Source organism: Equus caballus, chromosome 12 (assembly GCF_041296265.1).
Source record: "Equus caballus isolate H_3958 breed thoroughbred chromosome 12, TB-T2T, whole genome shotgun sequence".
NCBI lineage: Eukaryota > Metazoa > Chordata > Mammalia > Perissodactyla > Equidae > Equus > Equus caballus.
Genome location: NC_091695.1, coordinates 41,076,530 through 41,095,774, shown reverse-complemented (window position 1 = coordinate 41,095,774; position 19,245 = coordinate 41,076,530). Strand labels below are relative to the sequence as shown.

At 41.9% G+C, this 19,245-nt stretch overlaps 1 protein-coding gene across 5 annotated transcripts in view; it reads left to right on the top strand.

Annotated features, from left to right (window-relative positions):
• Nucleotides 1-19,245, top strand: part of ATL3 (atlastin GTPase 3) — a 50,909-nt gene that overhangs the window by 13,828 nt on the left and 17,836 nt on the right. For all 5 annotated transcript variants that reach the window (XM_070228834.1, XM_070228833.1, XM_070228835.1 and 2 more), the window contains 7 exons: nucleotides 3,993-4,207; nucleotides 4,348-4,491; nucleotides 8,505-8,609; nucleotides 9,404-9,454; nucleotides 15,566-15,622; nucleotides 16,420-16,512; nucleotides 17,216-17,354. In XM_070228834.1, the coding sequence (XP_070084935.1) occupies nucleotides 4,001-4,207; nucleotides 4,348-4,491; nucleotides 8,505-8,609; nucleotides 9,404-9,454; nucleotides 15,566-15,622; nucleotides 16,420-16,512; nucleotides 17,216-17,354 (796 nt within the window). In that variant the 5' untranslated portion in view covers nucleotides 3,993-4,000. The remainder of the gene's footprint in view (nucleotides 1-3,992; nucleotides 4,208-4,347; nucleotides 4,492-8,504; nucleotides 8,610-9,403; nucleotides 9,455-15,565; nucleotides 15,623-16,419; nucleotides 16,513-17,215; nucleotides 17,355-19,245) is intronic.

Here is a 19,245-nt window from a genome sequence, read left to right as displayed (position 1 = left end):
TCAGTGGTCTTCAGCTTCTCTTAAAGTGCAGTTCATTGTGCACAGCTGCATACGTTTTTGTCATTGGATTGTTCCATCTTGTCTATAGCTCGTGTGACCTTACCTTCCATGCCTGTTGCTCTGACGATACCACCTGCATCCTTAGGCTCTTGGGCTTCAGCCATAGTACAGTACATATCATTCGTTCTTTTTTTTCTTTTAAAGATTTTATTTTTCCTTTTTCTCCCCAAAGCCCACCCAGTATGTAGTTGTGTATTTTTAGCTGTGAGTCCTTCTAGTTGTGGCACGTGGGACGCCGCCTCAGCATGGCTTGAAGAGCAGTGCCGTGTCCCCGCCCAGGATCTGAACTGGCGAAACCCTGGGCCGCCGGAGCAGAGCGCACGAACTTAACCACTCGGCCACGGGGCCGGCCCCTCATTCGTTCTTTTTGCAGTGGTTTGTTGTGTGCCTTCTGTGTGTCAGTACATTCACACTGCTCAGTAAACTTTAATAGTGAAATAGATGAAATTGAAAGAGCCAGTATGATGAATTTAATTGTCAAGTCCTGGGGGGCTGTTATATGGCTTACTAGGTTTGGCTGTATCTGACAGAGCCTACAAGTAAGTGATTTAAACAGGGTAGACATTTTTTGTTCTTTCATGTAAAAGTGAGCCAGCATGGTGGTTCTGCTACACGAAGGCCTAGGCCCGACCTCTCTGGTTGCTCCAACATTCCTGGGGTGTTGCCCTTGAGGGCCTGGTCCCGGATGACTGGCTCCCACTTCTACAGCCAGCCAGCAGGAAGGGGGAAAATGCATGACCTGGAAGTTGCTGTGTCATTTCTGGTCAGAACTTGGTCTCTTGGTGATACCCTAGCTACAAGATTGGGTTGGAAATGTATTTCTTTTGGGTAGTTATATGCCCAGCTAACCATCTATTGCCATAGAAGAAGGGGAAAACAAGTATTTGGGGGAGCACCCAGCCATCTCAGGGTCTTTGTTTGGTACTGTCATGAGTACTGCTCAGTACTTAACACTGTGGCTTATCCATAAGGTCTGAATAAATTGTTCTCACTAGTTCTTCCATAGGAAAGATCGAAGGTCTTTAGGTGCTGGATTCATCTGCTGTTGTGCTAGTAAGAAGAACGGTAAGAGATTATTGACAGAAATGTTTCCCTTTTTTTTGGAGAAGAAGACTAGCCCTGAGCTAACATCTGCTGCCAGTCCTCTTTTTGCTTAGGAAGACTGGCCCTGAGCTAACATCCGTGTCCATCTTTCTCTAGTTTATACGTGGGACGCCTGCCACAGCATGGCTTGCCAAGTGGTGCCATGTCCGCACTCGGACCCAAACCGGCGAACCCTGGGCTGCTGAAGCTGAACGTGTGCACTTAACCGCTGCACCACTGGGCCGGCCCCAGAAATGTTTCCCTTTTATCAAGCAATGATGGGAAAGAAAAGTCTTAGTATACATTTACTATAATGATAGTGTGTCATTTAGCCTATATTTATAACTTGTTTTCCAATAGTCTGCAAAAAATTAAAAAGTGGCAGGAACCCTTTTGTTGCTCTCTGATATTCTGAGTATAAGACGAGAGCAGCAGTTCCCGTAGCTGAAAGGGTGGAGTCTGGCAGTCAGGCTCTTCTGTCTGCTTTGCCTGCTGTGTTTCTTCAGTGTTTCTAAAGTAAGAGACGAAAATAATTTGGGGACCGTTTGTGATTTTTGGCCGTCTCTGCCTACCTGTGCTGTGTCTTACTTAGTATTTGTCCTTCAGTTTACTGTAAATTGATTCACTTTTTTTTTTTTTTTAAAGATTTTATTTTTTCCTTTTGCTCCCCAAAGCCCCCCCGGTACATAGTTGTATATTCTTCGTTGTGGGTCCTTCTAGTTGTGGCATGTGGGACACTGCCTCAGCGTGGTTTGATGAGCAGTGCCATGTCCGCGCCCAGCATTCGAACCAACGAAACACTGGGCCGCCTGCAGCGGAGCGCGCGAACTTAACCACTCGGCCACGGGGCCAGCCCCTAAATTGATTCACTTTTAAACTTAGCCCCCTTCTACGCAATAATCTATTAAAACATGGTTTTGTTTCCTAATGTACATTAAAATATATAATTATTAAAATAAAAAAATGTACTTTTAGCTACCTAAAAACATCTCCTTTCATAGCAGTGGTTCGTACTCACATTAAGGAAATAGTCCTTTGCCTCATTCCTTAGACCCTGCTAGTTTTTTTATAAATTTTCCATAAATCTGTGGCTATTAAGTGGCTCTGAATTTCAAAGAATTAATCTTTGTGCTTTCTACTCTGGTAGGGAAACTACTAATTAGGCTTAATTTTGAGCTAAAGAATTAATTGCGTCTGTAACTTGGATTAAGTTATTAAGAGTGATCTGGGGACTGGCCTGGTGGCGCACTGGTTAAGTTCGCACGTTCTGCTTCGGCGGCCCAGGGTTCACTGGTTCGGATTCCGTGTGCAGACATGGCACAGCTTGGCAAGCCATGCTGTGGCAGGCGTCCCACGTATAAAGTAGAGGGAGATGGGCATGGATGTTAGCTCAGGCCCAGTCTTCCTCAGCAAAAGGAGGAGGACTGGCAACAGATGTTAGCTCAGGGCTAATCTTCCTTAAAAAAAAAAAAAGTGATCTGCAAAATGTAGCCACCTAAAGATCTTTTCAGGCTTTTCTCCAGGACCTGTTGGGCAAGATGCTTAATTTTTGTAAGCCTTGGTTTCCTTATTTTTACAAAAGGGCAGTATCATTTACCTCGTAGGTTGTTCTGAAGATTGAATAAAGTAATGTGTGTAAAAAGCCTAGCGGTGGCAGGCACCCTTTCTACTGTTGGTGGACGTTTGGGTTCTTTACAGTTCTGCACTGTTTTGAATAAAGCTGATGGAAACATTCTTGTATGTATGTCTTTTAGTGGATGTAAGCATTTATGTCTTTTAGGTACATACCTAGGAATGGATTTGCTGGATCATAGGTATGTTTAGTTTTAGGAGATACTGCCACAGTTTCCCAAAGTAGTTATAGTCCCATCAGAATGTATGAGAATTCTGTGTGTACAGCCTCTCCCGCAGTGGATAGTGTCAGTCTTTTAAATTTTAGTCATTCTGATGGGCAGGTAGTAGTGTTTCTTTATGGTTTCAACTTACATTTCTTTGATAAGTAATGGTATGGAAGCACCTTTTCATATGATTATTGACCATTTGGATATCCTTTTTTTGTGAAGTGCCTGTTCAGTCTTTTGCCCATTACTGTTTTTAAAATTGGGATATTTATTTTTTTCTTACGGATTTTTATGTGGATTCTAGATATGAATCCTCTGGATGTAAGTGTTGTATGTATTTTCTCCTAGCCTGAGGCTTGCGTTTTCACTCTGATTGGTGTCTTTTTTTTTCCTTTTCCTGAGGAAGATTAACTCTGAGCTAACACTTTTGCCAGTCTTTCTCTAATTTATATGTGGGTTGCTGCCATAGCATGGCTGATGAGTGGTGTAGGTCCGTCCCCAGGATCTGAACCTGTGCACCCCAGGCTGCTGAAGCGGAGTGCACCAAACTTAACCACTAGGCCATGGGGCCAGGCCCTAATGGTGTCTTTTAATGAACAAAAATTCTTAATTTTAGTCAAGTCTGATTTGTCATTTTTCTTTTCTTTTTTTTTTTGAGGAAGATTAGCCCTGAGCTAACTACTGCCAGTCCTCTTCTTTTTTGCTGAAGAAGCCTGGCCCTGAGCCAATATCTGTGCCTATCTTCCTCTACTTTATATGTGGGATGCCTACCACAGCATGGCATGCCAAGCGGTGCCATGTCCACACCCAGGATCCGAACCAGCGAACCCTGGGCCTCTGAAGTGGAACGTACGAACTTAACTGTTGTGCCACCGGGCTGGCCCCTGTCATTTTTCTTTTATGATTAGTGCTTTTGTGCCCTGTTTAAGAAGATTTTTCTCTTCCTGTGTTCAAAAATATGTGTTTAAAAAATATTTGAAACTACTTTTTTTGTCTACAACAACATAGGTGATGCCATGGAGAGTGGAAAGCCTGGTCCAGTGCAGGTTGTTTTGGTTCACAAAGAGCAACATTCCTTTGAGCTAGAAGAGAAAGCCTTGGCCAGCATCCTCTTGCAGGACCACATCCGAGACCTCGATGTGGTGGTGGTGTCAGTGGCTGGTGCCTTCCGAAAGGGCAAGTCTTTCTTTCTGGACTTCATGCTACGATACTTATATTTCCAGGTAAGGTAGAGTTATTTCATTTCAAATTAGAAAAGGAGACTTTTATGTCTAAAAGAGCAAAATAAGCTTGTGGATTATCCTTGATATGTAAAATTACTCAACATTTAAGATTTACTGGAAATTTCTTATTTTTCCTGTAGAAGGAAGGTGGCCGTTCAAATTGGCTGGGTGAGCCTGAAGAACCGTTAACAGGATTTTCATGGAGAGGAGGCTCTGACCCGGAAACCACTGGGATTCAGATCTGGAGTGAAGTTTTCACTGTGGAGAAGCCAGGTGGGAAGAAGGTAAGGAAGAAAAAGAGAAATTAAAAAAACAGCAAAATGAGAACTTTAATGTATATGCTAATAATCCAGTTAAAAATATTTTTATCAAAATGATATAAGTTCATGGTTTAAAAATAATGCATGAATACAGTTTAGAAGATCAGATAGTAATATAAAATTTCTAACAAAAAGTAGCTGTCATGTGCCCCATTCCTCCCTCTGCTCATTTTCACTCCTCAGAGGCTAATGCTCTCAGTGGTTGTAGATGTTACTTCTTCCTTACTTTCTTCCTCCTGTGTGGGTGACCTAGACCTGGCTGCCGTCATTCTGGGAGCTGAGCAGGGAAAGGGCACTAGGGGACCTCACAGTTCAGGAGGTAGGCTTTCACCCCGCACACCCCCTGCTATCAGTAGTGCATCTTACCCCATCTCGTCCGTGCCTAGCCACAGCCATAGAGCCTCTCCCCAGATTTCTTTGTCTGGATCAGGAGGGGCAGGTTGTGTGAAGAGGGGATTTGTGGGTATCACTGTTTCTTAAACAGACTCTAACCCATTCCTTGTGTCTTTAGCCCCATCCTAAAGCATGCCTTCACAGCTGTTTGTGCCTCTCATTTTTGAGTCTTTCTAGAGCTTGAGGTTTCAGATCCTCCCTTCAGGGTGTGCAGGTTCAGCCTTTTCCTGAATGCTAAGTCATTCAGTATTTGGGCAGCTGGAGAGGTGGCACACAACTCTTGATTGCTGTTTTCATGTCTTCTATTTTTTTCCTTATACATTTCCATATTCTTTTTATATTTTATTTCTCTCTTATTTTTAGTGAGGTTTCAGGAGAAAGGTGTATTGGAAAACGCTTAATTTTTTTTAATGCATAATGCATAGATACACAGAAAAATGTGTAGCAATATGGGGATGTTATTGCACCTTTTTTTAAAGAAAGAGAATCTAGGAAATTCAGGAGTTATAACATTGAAATATAACATTGGGAACTTTTTCATGGAAGGATCTTTAGATATTATTTTATCCAACCTTTTAATTTTTTCACAATTCTGTTGAGATATAATTGACATTCCGTTTCATTCCTCCCAGCTTTTGTGCTGTTGTCACATATTTTACTTTAATAATATTGTTTCTATTTTTGTTTAAACAGTCGAAACAGTTATCTTTTAAAGATATTTAAATAATAAGAAAAAACCATTTACCCGTGTAGTTACCATTAACTTTTCATTTCTTCGTGTCCATATTTCTGTGTCCATTTTTCTCTCTGCCTAAAGGACTTCCTTTACTACTTCATGTAGTGCTGGTCTGCTGGTGAATTCTTTTAGCTTTTTTATAGCTGAAAAGTCTTTATTTTGCCTTTGTTTTTGAAAATATTTATGCTGGGAATAGAATTCTAGGCTGACAGGTTTTTTTTTTTTTTTTCAGTGCTTTAAAGATGTTGCTCTCCTGCCTTTTTGCCAATATTGTTTCCAGATGAGAAATCTGTCATCCTTATCTTTGTTCTTGTGTGCCTAACATGTCTTTTTTTTTGTCTGGTTGCTTTTAAGATTTTCTGTTTATCATTTTTTTTTTTTTTGAGTAATTTGATTATAATGTGTCTTGTTGTAGTTCTCTTCATGTTGCTTGTGTTTGGATTTTCTTGAGCTTCTTGAATCTACAAGTTTGATCAAATTTGGAGTTTTGGCGGGCCATTGTTTCTTCTAATATTTTTTTGTCCCTTATTCCCCTTGGGGACTCCTATTACCTGTATATCAGGCCGCTTGAAGTTGTCCCATAACTCACTGATGCTCTGTTCACTTTTTAAAAATTTTTATTTTTCTCTCTGCTTCCTTTTGGTAAATTTCTATTGCTGTTTTCAGGTTCACTAATCTTTATGATCTGCTATTAATCCCATCCAGTGTGTTTCCTTTCAGACATTGTGATTTTCATCTCTGAAGGTTCACTTTAGGTCTTCTTTGTGTCACGACCTAATTTCTTGAATATATGGAGCACAGTTATACAGAGTACTGTTTTAAAGTTGTTTTCTGTTAGTTTTAACATCTGTGTCAGTTCTGCATTAGTTCTGATCGATCTTTCTCCTCATTTGGGTCATATTTTCCTGCTTTGTCTGCCTGCAGAGTTGTGATTGGATGCCAGATGTGTGAATTGTACCTTGTTGGATGCTGGATATTTTTGTATTCCTATAAAATGTTGAGCTCGTTTTGGGATGTAAAGAAATTTGGAAACTTAGATCCTTTCTGGTCTTGCTTTTAAGTTTTCTTCAGTGGGCCCAGAGCAGTATTTAACTAGAGCTATCTATTCCTCACTACTGAGGCGAGACTCTTCTGAGTACTCTCCCCAGTGCCCCGCAAATTATGGGTTCTTTGCAGTCTGGCTGGAGGGGACGACACTATTCCTGGCCTTCTTTGAGCACTGGGTCCTCATCCTCTAAACCTTTTGAATGTTCTCTGTCCAGCCTCAGGTAGTTTCCTCATGCACGTGTGCTGGTCAGTACTCAGCTGAACACTCGATGGTGACCGTCTGCAGATCCCTGGGGTTCTTTGGGCAGCTCTCTCCTCTCAACTGTTCCACCTGGGAACTCCAGTTGCTTTGGTCTCCCTGACTCTCAGCTCTGTCCCCTCAACTTGAAATCCATTGGCCTCTGCCTGGCTTCCCCTCCCTGTGCTTGGCTAGTAAGCTGGGACGACCGCAGGGCTCACTGCATCTGTTTCCTTTCTCTCAAGGATCATTATCCTTTGTTACCTGATGTCCAGTGTCTTGAAAACTGTTGTTTCATATATTTTGTTTGTTATTTTTTGGTTTTAGGTGGGAGGGTAAAGCTAGTCTCTGTTACTCCATTTTGACTGGAAGTGGAAGTCCAATCTTTTCATTTCAGAGATGCCGAAAATGGACTCTGAGTTAAGGGTTTGCTGTTGGTAACATAGCTGGCTGCTCTTAGAGTTGGCATTACAACAAGGCCCTGTGACTTTCATTTCAGTTCTGTTTTTCTGTGTTATTCTCTCTCTGTATTTCTGGTAGTGTGTGGTAGATGCTTTCAGTAATTTTTTTCTCTTTTAAAAAACCATCTTTATTAAGATATATATATATAGAGTGTTAAAGATATATAAATTGTACATTTAAAGTGTACAATTAATGATTTTTAAGTGTCAGATTTGTATAATCATCACCAAAATCTAATTTTGGGACATTTTTCTCACCTCATAAAACAACTCTGTTCCCATTGGAAGTCGCTTCCCAGTCTCTAACCCTCAGGTCTGGGCAGTCACTAATCTACTTTCGTTCTCCGTAGATTTGCCTGTTCGTGGGATTATACCGTATGTTCTTGTATGTCTGGCTTCTTTCACTTAGCATGATATTTTCAAGGTCCACTCATGTTGTAGTATGTTTTGGTACTTTATTCCTTTTTGTTGATGAATAATATTCCAATGGATGGATATACCACATTTTGCTTATTCATTGGTTGATGGACATTTGGGTTATTTTCACTTTTCTGGCTGTTATGCGTAATGCTGCTGGGAACATTTATGTACAAGTTTTTGGGCAGACGTGTTTTCATTTCTCCTGGTATATATCAGATTATACTGTAACTCCATGTTTAATCACTTGAGCAACTGCCAGAGTGTTTTCCAAAGCCTCCAGATACCATTTTACGTTCCCATCAGCAGTGTATGTGGGTTGCAATTTGTTAAATTATCCATATCCTCACCAATTCAACAACAAAAACATCTGAATGACTGGCTGGGTGAGTGAGCTGATTGGCCTCAACATTTGGCTGTTTTAGTTGGAGGCGGGCAATACTCCCCTCCTTCCATATTGCTCTGTGCCCCTCTGTTTTGTATCTTCTCACCAGGTCAGAGTAGTTAATCTTCTCCAGCAAAGTTCACTGGTCCAAACAAGGCAGCTAATAATTGTGCTTTTCTGATAGAACCTACAGAACAGGTGCTCAAGCTTCATTTCAATGTCACCTGTGCTTTTCAATCTCTCCTTTACATTTTCCCCATCTCACTTTAGCATATTTTGTTCTTATTTTCCTTTTTTTAGGTTGCAGTTGTTCTGATGGATACCCAGGGGGCATTTGACAGCCAGTCCACCGTGAAAGACTGTGCTACCATCTTTGCTCTCAGCACCATGACTAGTTCTGTTCAGGTAAAACCATGGACCAAAAGAAAAGTGTGCAGAGGAGATACGATAAAGGGAGTCCATCTAGTTTCAGCTATTGTTCTGTTGTCAGAATTTCTATGATGATATATAAATGTTCTTGTTACACTATAGGTACATGTTAAGCTCAAGAAGGAACCTAACCTGTTTTTCTGCTTTGGTCATAAATATATGTAAAACGCTCCAAGAAAAGTCTGAAAAATGAGAATTTAAATTACATCAATTATGGGGCCAGCCCTGTGGCACAGCAGTGAAGTTCACACATTCCACTTTGGCCGCCTGGGGTTCTCCAGTTCAGATCCCGGGTATGGACCTTTGCACTGCTTGTCAAGCCATGCTGTGGCAGGTGTCCCACATATAAAAAGTAGAGGAAGATGGGCATGGATGTTAGCTCAGGGCCAGTCTTCCTCAGCAAAAAGAGGAGGATTGTCGGCATATGTTACCTTAGGGCTAATCTTCCTCAAAAACAATAAAATAAATTACATCAATTACAGGAGGTGTAGATTAGACAAGAATTTAGGAAAGCTATATTTTAAACTGTAGGGGAAGAATTTCGTGATTTCAACTTTATATATGCATAGTTTTCTGAAAGATATAATACTACTGTTTGAATAGACCTCATGTTCTTATATGCAGACCTTTAGTTCTATAAAGCTTCTGTTCAATTTGGCTCATTTGGAATTTGTTTTAAATAAGCTCGAGTAGTATCAATTCAATTTGGCATATTTGGAATTTGTTTTAAATAAGCTCGAGTAGTATCAATCTGGATTTTTGTTTTCTAGATTTATAATTTGTCCCAGAACATTCAGGAAGATGATCTTCAACAGCTACAGGTATATGTTCCTCATAAAAAATTTAACATCATAATATATTGTTTAAAAGTTTTAAGACTAAGAAAAATTTTACAATTGAGTAGTTTTAGCAAAAGATTGAAATATGGAGGAAGGTTTTGCATTCATGGTAATCCTACGTGGTATCTGTTGCTGGGGTGGAGCTGGGGTGGTCAGGGGAGGCCTTACCGAGTTGAGCAGGGAACAGAAGAAAGTGGGTGAGTAAGCTCTGTGGACACTTCTCAGAGGAAAAATGTTATAGGAGAGGGAAGAGCAGGAAGAAAGACCTTGAGGTGGAGTGTGCTTGGCAGGGCCAAGGACCAGCAGGGAGGCCAGTGGGTGGGCTTGGGGGCTGTGATGGGAGGAGGCTAGGTGATGCAGTCAGAGGGGCACTGAGGTCCTGGTGATGTGGGGCCTTTGTAAGGACTTGAGCTTTTCCTCTCGGTGAGATGGGAGCCGTGTTGTGAGCAGAGGAGTGATGTTATGTGACGTATTGTAAAAGGATCCCTCTGGCTGCTGTGTTTAGAATGGATTTTTAGGGGGGCAAGCCAGCATTCAGTGAGACTGGTTATGAAGCTATTGCAGTAATCCAGGTGAGGTGAAATACATTAATGTGCCTGGAACAATAGTATGTGCTTAGTAACTGCTGCCCATTATTTCTCACTACTGTTACTACTGCTATTATTAGTCATGGTCTTCTGTTCTCCATAGCAGCAGTTCTTATGTTTTTCTGTAAAACACTCTTCTGTGGGTATTGCAGAGTCGGAATTCCACTTCCCCCACTGACATTCAAGAAAACATCAGAATGTGAGAGAGTGAGGCTTTCATTTCTCATAGGGATTAGCCTTGAATTAGTTCTAATTTATATTCATTTAAAAAAAAACAAAATAATTCCTAAACTTTTGCCTTTAATGTTACTCCTAGCATTCCTTGTACTTCATAATTGATGGTTCTACACCAGTGCCATGACTCAGTGGTTGAGAGCTGTTGCTCCTTAAAACATTTTCATCAAAACTTGAGCTTGACACCTTTTCACCTGAAACTTATTCTTCTCTAAGCTCCTTCCTCTTGCGTATTTTTTGGAATGCCTGCCTTGTGTGAGGCAGTGGACCCAGTGCTATAGATAGACGTGATTCTTGTCTGTATGGATTTTATAGTTCGGTCAGTGAGAGAGAGACATAAATGAATAGGCATGGATGGTGTATTAGGACTGCAGCAACAGTACCACACACTGGGGCCTTAAAACAACAGAGATTTATTGTCTCACACTTCCGGAGCCTAGAAGTCAGAAATCAAGTGGGGAAGGGCCGTCTCTCTGCAGCCTGTGGGAGAGAACCGTTCCTTGCCTCTTTCCTGCTTCTCGTGGTTTGCCGGCGATCTGGCATTCCGTGGCTTGCAGTTGCAGCACTTCAGGCTCTCCCTCTGTCTTCACGTGGCTGTCGTCCTTCTGTGTCTTCACTTTGCCTTCTTCCTGTGTATCTGTTATTTCTTCTTGTAAGGACATCAGTCATTGGATTAGGGCCCATTCTAATGACCTCATCTTAACTTGATTACATCTGTGAAGACTGTTTCTAATAAGGTCACATTCACAGGTACCAGGGATTAGGACTTCAGCATACTTTTGGGGGATAGGAGGAACACAATTCAACCCATACCAAGTGGTAAGGAAATTATGATGCAGTTACAGAATTCTCCTATGATGCTGTTCTCAAGAGCTCCACCATCCTCTGGTTCCTCAAACCCAAGATATGTTTAAGCGTGTCTTTCTCATAATCGTTTCAACATCAAGCTTTCCTGCTTCTTTTAATCATGTCCTACTGCAGAGGAGGAAAAGCATCTTCCCTCTACTCCTCTTAGGTTCTTGGCTGAGGCAGGGAGTGAATGGAAGTGCCTGCTTTGATGAAGACTGGGACAGGGCCAGAGTCCTCGATGGATGAGAGGGAGTGACCACATGGTTAGTAGAGGGACAGCAGTAAGGAATAGGGGGAAGAGGTTCTACAGAATGGCAAGAATCCTAAAGGAGCAGGCTTTTTACAAGGGGACGGAGAATCAAGGCTTAGAAGTGATAAACTGAAGTGAGGAATTCACCAACCCAGCTCTCGATCCGGAGACACAAGGGGTTTGAGAGAATAGTAGCCACTACTTGAGATATCTACAGGGAAAATTGTGCCCTCAGGTTTTAGTTAAAGCAAGGAGGTAGAAGAAATGCTCAGAGAAGCAGCTGGAAATTTTGGGCAGTGTTCAATGTGCATCTGAAATTGCAGAAGATACAGTGGAAGTGTCTGGTGTGGGGGAAGGGAGGTCTGGAGTATTATGTGGATGAGGTGCCAGTGCCTTAGGCCGAGTAGCTGGGGGGAGGGATGGGGCTACAGTTAGGGCATTGGTTGGTGAAAATGGGGATGGTAGGTGTGGTGGATTTATTCTCTATAGAGGCTGGCCACTGGGCCTAATGGCTGGAGGACTTGTCTCGCTTGACAAGGCTGATTGACGGTGGAGCCAGAAATTGCATTAAAAAAGAGGAAAATGCTATTCTTGTGTGTCTGGAAATCCACAAGAATCAAGTGGAAAACTATTTAGAATGAAAAAAATAATTAGATAACCATCACAAAATAGAAATACAGAAATCAATAGACTTTCCTATCTACCAACATTAACCAGTTTAAAAATGTAATGAAAACATTCGCAACAAAATATTAAAAATATTGGAATAAATAAATATTAGAATAAACCTACAGAGATCTTTATTCTTCATAACTGAGGCTCATTGTGAACTATGATTGCATTTCTTGTAATTGATTACCTTTGTCACCTTTTTCATTAGTTTAGTGTTCTATGTGCTTATCACTAACGCATCCGCAGAGGATAGGCTGCTAACCCTTCTTAGCATGGTCTCATCACTTCAGGTCCTGTTTCCTTTTCCCTGGGGAGGCGTCCCTCCTGCTGCTGTCTTCTCCTCTAGTTGGGACGGCCTCTTCTCAGCCTGGTGCACAGTCATCATCCTGGCAATTGCTTTTCAATTCCTTGGATCAGTTGGATCCCATTTGATCTTTTATTTGTTTATTCTCTCCTTATTCCTATGCATTCTCCAGTAGCTTCCTGAGAAAGTATAGAAAGCTTGCATAGGAGGTAACTTTTTTGAGGCCTTGTAAGTCTGAGAATATTTAAATTTTATCCTAGAATTATAGGATGGAATAATTTTCTTTTAGACTTGAAGGCATTGCTTCATTCATTGCCTTCTAGCTTCCACTGTTGCTGCTGAAGTCCCACACCATCTGACTCCTGATCCTTTGTGTGACCTTTTTGTTTCTCTCAGAAGCTTAAGATCTTATTCTTCGCATGAATTTTCATGGTAATGTATCTTACTGTGAGCTTTTTCTTCATTCTTTGTAAACTCGTATTCTCAGAAAGATAAGATGTTGCAACTGTTGTAACCAAGAAATAACAGGATGCTGTTAAAAAGCCGCCTTCAGAAAACAAAAAAAGAGCTCCTGGAAATTAAAACTATGACAGCAAAAATGGAAAATTCAGTAGAGGAGGAGTTAGAAGATAAATTGGAAAAAATTTCCCCAGCAGATTGAATGAAAAGACAAAGAGTAGAAATTGGGAGGCCTGCCCAGTGGCACAGCTGTTAAGTGTGCACATTCTGCTTTGGCTGCCTGGGGTTTGCCAGTTCAGATCCCCGGTACGGACATGGCACCGCTTGGCAAGCCATGCTGTGGTAGGTGTCCCACATATAAAGTAGAGGAGGATGGGCATGGATGTTAGCTCAGGGCCAGTCTTCCTCAGCAAAAAGAGGAGGATTGGCAGCAGATGTTAGCTCAGGGCTAATCTTCCTCAAAAAAAAAAAAAAAGAAAATTAAAAAAATTAAAAGAAATTGGGAAGAGGGGGAGTGAAGCAGAGAGATAGGGAAGAGAAGAGAGAAGGGCAGGGTGGGGGGGGGAGGGGAGAGAAGGGAGAAGGGGGGAAGAGGAGATGGAGTGAGGGAGGAGAGACAGAACGGAAGACACATAAAAAAGGAAAATTTGAGGATTAATTCAGGAGAGGTTTAACATGTTAATAACAGGTGTTTTGGTAAATGAGAAATGAGAGAAAGAAACTATAAGAGGAATAATATAAGATGGTTTTCTAGAACTGAAGGACTTGAGCTTCTCTCTTTCCTGCTGGAAGCTTTTCCCAAAGGCCTGGTTTTGACTGTGTTTAAGAGTGAGCCCCTGAAAACCCGCCTGGGAGCTTTGGTGAGAGGGTGGGCCTTGTGTACTGGTTTGGATAACCGTGAGGTGATTGGGCAGGATTATTTAGCTATTTTGTTGCAACCCCTAATGTCTTCTTTTCTAGACTGTTATTCTTGGGCTGTCAATTTCCCCAGAGACTTCTTTAACCTCCTGGCTGGGTGGGTGGAAGCTTAGGGTGGCTCCAGCAGGGTGAGAGGGCTAAGGAGTGTCACTGTTCAGTAGGTAAACTGTGACGTAAGTACCCATTTCCGGTAAGGTAGGGGACTTACTCCTGTCCTCAGCTGAGTTTGGCGTCAAAGTCTAAATTCTTGTTGCTTTACCCTCTCCAGAGGGTACATGTCCCATCTCTGTGGGGCAGGAAGAGGATTGGAGCGGGGGAGGGAGCAGGATCTGGGAGTGTGGGTGCTCTCTCCAGAGACATTCAACCATTTCTTAGTTTTCAGCCCTCTCCCTCACCCCTCCTTCAAGGTGACTGGGGCTTCTAATTTCTGAGCCTTTCAGAGAATCTGCTAATTTCTTGATGGCTCCTGCCTCTTGCGGATTTCTTAGCAGAGCAGAGAAAGCCCAAACCAGACACTTCTTTCTCATTTGTCTGTTTTCCTCCCGGAGTATTTTTAATAACTCTTCTCTGCTGTCATATCATTTCTCATCCTCTTTGTCCTGTGAGTTTATAACTTTTAAACTTTGTTTTGCAATACTTTTAGTAAGGCTTCATGAAGAGATAGAGGTAAATGTATGTATAAACCTTAACCTTAAAGAATTCGTTCATTCAGGGGCTGGCCCAGTGGCACAGGGGTTAAGTTTGCATGTTCTGCTTCTCGGTGGCCCAGGGTTCGCCAGTTCGTATCCTGGGTGTGGACATGGCACCGCTTGGCAAAAGCCATGCTGTGGTAGGCGTCCCACGTATAAAGTAGAGGAAGATGGGCACAGATGTGAGCTCAGGGCCAGTCTTCCTCAGCAAAAAGAGGAGGATTGGCAGTAATTAGCTCAGGGCTAATCTTCCTCAAAAAAAAAAAAAAAGAATTTGTTCATTCAGTCGTTTGAATGGCATACATATCACGGGCCCAGGGCTCTTCTTACTGCTGGAGGTGCACAAAACAGACGAACATTCCTGCCCTCATGGAATTTACAGGCTAGCAGTGAAGACAGACACTTGTCAAGATAAGTAAAGGTATAGTGTGCTGGATAGTGAGATGGGTTAAGGAGTAAAATAAAAAAGAGACATGAGGTAGGAAATACTGTATGGAGAGTTGTAATCTTGTTAGGCAGATGGCCTGGAAGGCTTCATTGAGAAGGAGCCCTCTGAGTAAAGACCTTAAGAAGTGAGGGAGCTGATTGTGCATATTTGGGGGAAGAACACTGCGGGCTGAAGGAGGGATCAGAACAAAGCCCTGAGGCAGCAGTGTGCTCAGCGTGTCTGAGGAGCAGCTGGGAGGGCCAGTGTGGCTCGATCCCGGTGAGGACTGGCTGTTATACTGAGTGAGGCTGGGGTTGTGAACAGAGGCGTGAAGTGACCTAGCTAACCTTATTTATGATGAAGCCACTGAGGCTGCTGTATTGAGAATAGTCCCTGGGGGCGGGGACTGAGAAGGGGAGCCCAGTTAGGAAGCTGCTGCAGTGTCCAAGCCGCGAGGAAGCTGTGAGTGAGGAAGCTGAGTGCTCGGATTCTGGGTTTGCTAATGAGTCGGCCTGCGGCATGTGAGGGAGAACCACCACCAAGATTACTTTAAGGTTCATAGTTCCTGTGCGCTTTTGAAACTATATAACTTTGGTCTCATACAAGTAGTATTCAGTCTGTTAAATGAATTCTTTGTTGAAGAATAGCCATAGAAATATTTTAAGTAATTTTGCCTTACAAATCATAACTCTTCTTTTTTAAAGCTCTTCACAGAATATGGTCGTCTGGCGATGGATGAAATTTTCCAAAAACCCTTCCAGGTAGAATGTTAACTATAAATGTAATTCATATGTTTGTTTTAGTTGAGAGACCAGTGAACTATAGCCCGCAGGCCAAATCTGGCCAGCTGCCTGTTTTTATATAACCTGTGAGTTAGGAATGGTTTTTATATTTTTAAATGGTTGGAAAAAATAAAAAAGAGGAATAGTATTTCATGATGTGTAAGTTGCATGAAATCTAAATGTCAGAGTCCATAGCTAAAGTTTTATTGGAACACAGCTGTGTTCATTTGAATTGTCCATGGCTACTTCTTCTACGACAGCCTGAAATATTCACTCTCTGGCCCTTTACAGAGAGTTTGCTGACCCCTTCTTTAGCTGATTGTTTCATGATGATGAGAATGCACAATAACCTCAGTAAGATGAGAGGACCTTTAAGTATTATTTAATTTAGTTTTCTTTTCCTTCCCCCGGTTACAAGTAGGTCTGATTCTATGATCAACCTGTGCCATGTTGTCTTCTTCTCCTTTCCCCGTTTCTCCTACTTGCTTAAAGAGCAGAGAGTTAAATTTAACATTTTCCCATCAACCTCTTCTTTCTGTTCCTATTATCCGTGGGAACAAGAATAGCAGATAGAATATGCAGACCTCACATTTGGCATATCCATGTCGTTCTTGTGTTTTTAAGGTTTCTAAGCTGGTACAGAATAGATAACATCCTTCAGCACATTTTCTTGCCCCCCTTTGAAGAAGCTGGCATTATGCAAAGAAGTATTTCACTTGGTATTTTGAAATGCATTTATGCAACACTGTAAGATGCTCTGCTTTTTTCCTAAATAGACACTAATGTTTTTGGTTCGAGACTGGAGTTTCCCTTATGAATACAACTATGGACTACAGGGAGGAATGTCGTTTTTGGATAAGCGTCTACAAGTAAGTAGGAATATAATCTTCTGGGGGATTACCTAAAAGTAGTGATAACTTTCTCATTGGCCTTTAGTTGTTGTATTTAAAGCAGATTATGGAAAATTATTTTAAGTGTGTTTAAATGCTTATGAATATTAGCCCACACGATTATAATTCACGGTAAGATTAAAGATCCTGGGTATATAATGCACAGGGACTATAGAGAAGAACCCTGGGCAAAAGTCCAAGCTTTGATTGTAATTTCCATTCCATGTTTTACACCAGCTTCTATATGTGCATTTAGAATGTCACATTCGGAACTTTAGTTCTGTTACTCTTATTCAAAATTCTGATTTGTTTTGGGGCGGATATAAACAGGCTTAGCCTGTTCTCCAAAATTGAAACACAGGAGTCCTTTGTCAGTCACTGCTAACTGGTTAGATCCTCCTTCATGCCCACAAACCTTTCCGTGTTCTTCCTGACTGTTGTGCAATACTCTTTTTTAAGGAACTCTTTAGTACCTGTTCTTTGGTAGCTATAGGAGTCAAGCCACGGTTAATCAGATTTATGCATTTATTGCTACCTGGGGTTCTAATGTTTCTCATTGGACATAAGACAGGCCACTGTGATCCATCAGAGCTGGGAACTCTTCTCTCCTTTGTCCTATACTAGTGGTTCCTAGTGAAGAACAACAAATGGTCTTTTGTAAATTGTTGGTCTTCTTTGGCAGGTGAAAGAACATCAACATGAAGAAATTCAGAACGTCCGAAATCACATTCACTCATGTTTCTCCAGTGTCACCTGTTTTCTCCTACCACATCCAGGACTCGAGGTGGCCACAAGCCCTGACTTTGATGGCAAGTTGAAAGGTGTGTTATAGATGACGTTATTTTAAACGTGTGATTTGGTCTCTGGAATTAAATAGTGACCAGAAAATGTCAATTGTGAACCTAGTGAGTGCTTAAGAGAAACAGCGTGTTCTCTTAGAACAGCATTTAGAGTCTAGTTCCGTTTTTGCTCCGCCTTACTGCAACTGTCAATTAGTTTACCTTAGTTTCTCCATCTGAAATGGTGGTGGTGATATCCATTAATGATCTTTCTAAGAGACATGATTACTGATTTACAAGAGATAAAAGTGCTAAATAAAGGAAGGCTAAACATTAGTCAGCTAATATTTATCAAGTGAAATTAATTTGCCACAGAAAGGTAACATGATTCATGGCATGGCTGTTTGTTTTTAAAGCAAAACCTGATGCTGGGTCGTGTGTTAATAGCAGGAAGTGCTGACTAGATGCTAGCTTGGAGAAATCAGAGTTGGGACTCTTGGGTTCCATTACCTTATTTTTGTTCCTTATTCATCGAGACCTTGAGTCATTTAATGGCTAGCCCTCAGTTTACACATATGTTGAACTCTAAGCACTTTTGTTTGTGAACTTATCTGAGTTTCTCAGGTTCCCGGTAAAGTAGAAATAATAAGAGCTGCCATTTTTAGAGGCCCAGTAGTGTTCCCAGCTGTCAGTCTGTTTGGGCTGCTCTAAGAAAATACCACAGACTGGTAGCTTATCAACAACAGAAATTTATTTCTCATAGTTCTGGAGACTGGAGACTGGAGAGTGCCTGCATGGTTGGGTGAGGGTCCTTTTCCTGGTCTCAGACTTCTGGTTGTGTCCTCATGTGGTGGAAGGGGCCAGGGAGCTCTGTGGGGTTTTATGGAGCACTAATCCCATTCCTGAGGGCTTCACCCTCTTGACCTAAGCACCTCCCAGAGGCCCCACCTACGCTAATACCGTCACCTTGGGGTTAGGACTGCAACATAGGAATTTTTTGGGAGACACAAACATTCAGCCCATGGCACCAACACTGTGCTAGTTACTTTCATGCTTAATTCCATGCAGCTGTTAGGCTCCGGAAGTTAAGTGACTTGCTCCAAGTACTCAGCTAGTAAGCGGTGGGGCAGATTCCCATCCAGATCCTTCTTACCCCTAAGGCATACTGTGCTGAAGTAGAAGTTCTTCTGTTACGTTGGGGAAGTCGTTTAGGGGGTCTGTGCTGTTTAGTTACCACGAGAACTTGCCTCTTGAAGTGGAAGTTTTTCATAGCTTCATATTAGACATAAAATGCACCATTTTCAGTTTATTTGACTCAGTTGATCCGAGAAAGTTAGATCCAAGAAAGTTAATATACTTGTTCAACTTAAGATTTACGTAAGTAAATCAACTTAAGACCAGCTCTTCTTAATATTACAAAAGAAACCGAGTGTGAGAGACTTACCTTTACCTTCTATTAGTCACTTGTATGATATTTTTATGTGGTTGGCAGGTTTCCTGAGCAGGAAACTTCCACAGCCTGTCAGATGGCAGTTCAAAAATCCAAGTTCGAGGGCGGCCCGATGGTGCAGCAGTTAAGTGCGCACGTTCTGCTTGGCAGCCTGGGGTTCGCTGGTTTGGATCCCAGGTGCAGACATGGCACTGCTTGGCAAGCCATGCTGTGGTAGGCGTCCCACATATAAAGTAGAGGAAGATGGGCACGGATGTTAGCTCAGGGCCAGTCTTTCTCAGCAAAAAGAGGAGGGTTGGCAGCAGATGTTAGCTCAGGGCTAATCTTCCTCAAAGAAAAAAAAAAAAATCCAAGTTTGAGGGCTGGCCTTAGGGAGACGTGTGCTTAGGCAGCACTGGAGCTAGAACCTTTTCCCTGAAAAGGAGTTGCTCCTCTGAGCTGAGTATGGAGAGAAAGTTGAGTGTGTAGGTGATGTGTTCGTTT